General features: G+C 41.8%; 1 protein-coding gene across 1 annotated transcript; it reads left to right on the forward strand.

The window, feature by feature from the left end:
• Positions 1-245: 245 nt before the first annotated feature.
• LOC137266378 (neuropeptide Y receptor type 2-like) lies at positions 246-1,420 on the forward strand. Its single transcript, XM_067801877.1, has one exon. It carries the CDS (start codon positions 246-248, stop codon positions 1,416-1,418), a length of 1,173 nt encoding a protein of 390 aa, XP_067657978.1. The 3' UTR covers positions 1,419-1,420.
• Positions 1,421-5,347: the final 3,927 nt, after the last annotated feature.

The raw sequence follows: 5,347 nt of genomic DNA on the forward strand, positions 1-5,347 counted from the left end.
GTCTTATAATCTGAGACAGACGTCTCATTCTCTGGACCAGTATAATATTCCAAAATGCATGTCGAAAAAGTCGAATACAGATGTGGATTGGTTGAATAACACGTTACGCGGCTATGACGTCATGTCCCGGTGCCATGAATAGATGTTCAAGTTAACAACTACTAAGATGCCTGCCTCACCTCCCAGATTGTACTAAACATCTCCCAATTATTTTGCAGGTGGCTGAAGGCCCGTACAGACGCTAGATGTTCCAAATGGTCAACCTTTCCACGAGCTTGCTGTCCATAATGGACATGAATAAATATAATCTTTCTCCAAACTTCACCATCGATGACCTCATTAAAGTGGCCGTGGACTACAAAGTGTCGGACCACTGGTTCGAAAAAGAGACTGAACTTGTTCTGGTCGTTATCTTCTGTTTTGTCATTCTGTGTGGCCTATCCGGCAATATCGTCGTATGCCTGATCATATGCAGGAACGGGAACCTGAAGTCTACAAGAAACTGGTACATCCTCAACTTGTCCATCTGCGAGATCATGACTTGTATCATGTGTATGCCTTTTATTCTGGTCAGGATGACTCTCAAGAACTGGCGCTTGGGATTAGTGCTGTGTAAACTTGTCCCAACGCTTCAGACAACCTATGTGGCAGTATCGACCCTCACCGTTGTGGCCATAGCTGTGGATAGGTACCGTGTGATTGTATGTTCAGTGACCCGGAGTCACTACAAGAAGAAGACAAAATATGTGATTCCTTTGACGTGGTTGGTGGGCTTCTTCATGTCCCTCCCGCAGTTGTTGACAAACCGTGTGGAGGATGTGATCGGTGTATCTCGCTACCTCCTGTATTCCATCTGTATTGAACACTGGGACTCCTCCGAGCTGCTCATGTGCTACACTGTGGCTGTTTTACTTATGCAGTATCTTCTACCAGTTCTCGCAATCATCACGCTCCATGTTCTCATCTGCCGGTTTCTTCGGGTCCGTATCAATACACGACAAGTCTCACTGAGGGAGGTGCACCGAGCTAAGAGAAACATGGCGAGTCATCGTAAAAATATGTATCTACTAACAAGCATAGCAGTTTTATTTGCAGTCACGTGGCTGCCAATAACTCTTGTTAACATCCTGGCAGACTTTGACCAAGGTGTGTTTGAGGGCAAGGATTTTCGCCTTATCCATGCCACCTGCCTTTTAGTAGCCCTCTGTTCTGTGTGTATAAACCCGGTTGTCTACGGATGGTTCAACTCCAACTTCCGCCGTGACCTACAGAGGTGGGCGAGTACTAAGATATCAAGTTCGGTGGATCTGGTACAATACATAGAGGCCAGTACACACCGGTCCAAAACAGACATGCTGACTATGTCAACACACAACCATCGGGGGTATTCCATTGTCCATGAACGACGCATAGAATAACACGTGACAAATACTTACATATTTGGTTATTAATGTATATTCTGTACCCATGAGGTACACGCTTTTTCTTGGACTATAAAAAGCAAAAATTGAACAACTTGGGTTTATACATACGTGTATAGCTGTTCTCACCTGTCTCGCTGCTGCACACCTTTTAATAAACTCCTCAAACAGACCAAGGACCACAGTAGGGCGACCGAGAATATTTCACATAAACACATATAGTTTTATTTGTCTTGACACAGGATGAGTGAGTTAGTAAGCGAGTGAACTGGATCTTACATGAAGTTGCATATTTTCAGTGGTCTTACAAATAGTGATTGGAATTAGTTGTACGCCCCCTTTAGCAATGTTCCAGTAAAATCAAGGCGGGGACACCAGAAATGGACGTAACACACTGTACCCAGTCTCCGGCATGACCAGTCAACCGTTGAATCACTGGATCCCATACCTGCTAAGTGTGGCGTTGAATGTCAATGTTCACAAGGATGTATCGATGCGCACAGAGTGAATTCATTTCATTTCGCCCATAGCATTCTTTTGGATGCATATATCACTTGACATAAATATATCAACATCAGTTACATAAAAGTATGTATGTAATACGCTAGCCACACGAATAGCCTGCAAACAGTGCAAATGAAATTAACTGACACGTTTGTACCCAAGGCCCAGTTTCATCACATATTAAACGCCCAGAAACAAAGTGCTAATATGCATTTATAAGCTACATTTAGATGTCGTACACATGCTCCCATTCATCGCCTTCAGATGGGCTTTTAGGTCCCAGCACCTACGGTAAATTGCCAAGAGAGTACGATGAGGTCAAACCGTCACATAGCTGTTATTGCTAATTCGCAAATGTGATTCACCATTAGTTTCCCACATATTGACCTCAATTTGATTTTCTACTTGTATATGGACAAGACTATTTACAGCTACCGTGTCATCAATGAGCGAGGCGTATTAGTATAAGTCTATCAACACAGATGTATTGACTGCCTGATACAACTGATATACAAGTCCTGGGATACACGGCGCTTGTATGATAAAGATCAATACAACTTCTGTTATAATTACTGTTTTGAGCTACTTAGGTGGATATGCACTCTCATGGTGTCTAAAATAGGTTATCCTATCCTATCGTCCTTACTTTTGCATCCCGTTCAAAACAAACGACAGTAGTTTTGCAGCCCGGGGTTTCTTTAAAGACACAGAATCGTTTTCCAAACATTTTTGATGACGAACTCTGCCAAAAGGGGGACAAAGCCAACTCCGTAGTCATAAGCCATATATAAAGCACAGTTAATTGTGCGATCTCAACCATTGTATATTAAGCTTGTGTTTAAGAATCATTATCAAGTAGTGATGATGTCAGGTAAGGTCAGATTGATGGATGTCAACTTCTTTATTGTGAATAACACGACGTTTCCAAGTGACTGCTTGCTCCTTCATGACGACGTTTCGGAGTTAATGCTTGCTCCTTTATCAGGTGATGAAGGATCAAGCATACACTCCAAAACGTCGTGTTATTCACGATTTATGCATTCATAAATCTTGCTTTTCTTATGCATTCGACCACTAACAGCTCCTCCGAGAATTGACGATATCAGGTGCTCATGAATGTGCATATCCTGCTTCACCGGTAGCTGCTGTCACTAATACACGTCCAGCATACACTTTTAAACATGGGAAGATGTGATGCAGGGTTTAAAATGGAATTTAGAATTCATCGGCACTAGTTCACACTGAAACTTGTTCAGAACATTATACACATAATTTTATATTTTAGTTATAGCTTTGTCTTGGATACACTCACCTTCTCACCAACACATGGCATCAGCACTGTTGGATAGTGCTTCGTAAACACAGCATCAATTTCACCTTATTTCACTGTTTACTTTACATTATCAAAATGATTTTGTCACTTTCATGTAAGACTCGTGTGGGAATACCTTTCCAGTGTCATCGTGTTAAAGGGATATGTTCGTAATCAGATATCCTCTTGTTCCATTTGTAATTGGTAAAAATGTAAAACTGTCGGAGTAGAGCCAGACTATTTTGATTAAGAAATATCATTAATTAAAGGTCACATATACTCTAATAGGGTACAAATGCAAAATCACTCGCTGACATCGTTATAAATGACACCCCGTCATTAAAACTGCTCATTTCGATCTTTAATTACCTTAAATCGACCTTTTTGTCAACCGTGCACAATTCTCAACCGCAAACGAAATTTCAACCAGTCAGAGCGGCGCGTCTCCGTGACGTAATAGTGGGTATAGAAATGGGGGTCTGTGCCTGATTTGGTTTGGACTCCGTTGTGGGACTTTGTTGAAGCGGAATAAAAATCTGAAAAAATAAAGGTGAGTTGGAGAGTGTGTTTAGCTGTACGCCTCCTTAGCGATGTTCCAGCAATATCACAACGTGGGTACACCAGAAATGGGCTACATACATTGTACCCAGGTGGGAAATCGAAACCGGGTCTCCGGGGAGACGAGTGGACGCTTTAACTTCTGGAGTACCTCGTCACCCCAAATGGTAAAGATCTGAGACATTTAACATGTTGTTGCAAACCCCAAACACTGTTTTGGTCCAGCAGCCAATGTGGTATGAATGATATGTGTAGCGAACACCGACAATGCAATGGGTGTTCTCTGACATCCGAAACATATATTTTGTACCACCTTCCTATGGTTTTCAGTACTGTTGTTGTCCCTTTTACTAATGCTTCTGAATGTGGTCTGTAATATCAAGGATAACATATATTTTTGTAATAATATCGGTCTAGTACCGTGATGTACTGTTCATATATCAATAAACCTCATAAAGAGCTTTGTTGTATGTTTGTGTTTTTTTCATTCATATTTCTTCTTGTGTCTGAAGCGATATGTCGATGAGCGATGACGTCATCCGGGTGTGCGATGATCGTGACGTCATCCGGGTGTGCGATGATCGTGACGTCATCCGGGTGTGCGATGATCGTGACGTCAATGAGGTGTGCGATGATCGTGACGTCAATGAGGTGTGCGATGATCGTGACGTCAATGAGGTATGACGTTTTCGCGTCGGAAATGGACACGGTATGGTGACAGATGAAGTTGTGTAGTTGGAAGATGTCATGGATAGACGATGTCAGCGACATGAAAAGTAGATGTTTGTTTCATCAGACTATGGTCCGTGCTTAGAAAATAGAGAATGACTGAAGAGTAGAGGTAATTTGACATACAAGGCATCCGTTCAGAATGAGTGAGTGTAGTGAGTGAGTTTATGCCCCCTTTACCATAGCTCAGCAGTATTACTATGACTAATATGGGCGTCACAGTTTGCATACGTCGAACCCGGGTCATAGGCGTGACAAGGGAACACTTTAACCGCTCGCCTATCCCACAACCCCGTCCTGCATCTGCATAGAATACTGAGACCAGATGGATAAATGTTGTGCTAAAAAGGACACTATTCACTTTACTCAATATTACTTTTCAATCCTACCCCCCAAAACACCTCCAAGGCTATTTTCTCCCCTTAGCCCATAGTTAGACTTGGATTACACGGAACAACGAAACATAAACTACGCTAATATGACCATCATTAAACAGATCAGTTGCTTAATGTCGTACATACGTTTTCTGAAACCAACATAACATCATCCAAACACATTTATTATACTTGCCATGAATCCGGTAGATTAATATAACATAGGGATTGTCAAGTGGATTTTATCGAAAATATAGAAACTGTCTAAAGAAAACCTTGAAGAATATCACTTTTCTTAAGACGTGAAAAAGTAGAAATTGTCTTCACATACTTGAGAGATGCTTTAGACATTTCTATTTGGGTAATAGCTATAATTGAAACATCACGGGGGGTTGCAGCTGCAGGGAAAAGAACTGTCTTGATTATGTTCCAAATGGTCGGCCCCAAGG

Source organism: Haliotis asinina, chromosome 15, assembly GCF_037392515.1.
Source record: "Haliotis asinina isolate JCU_RB_2024 chromosome 15, JCU_Hal_asi_v2, whole genome shotgun sequence".
Lineage (NCBI taxonomy): Eukaryota > Metazoa > Mollusca > Gastropoda > Lepetellida > Haliotidae > Haliotis > Haliotis asinina.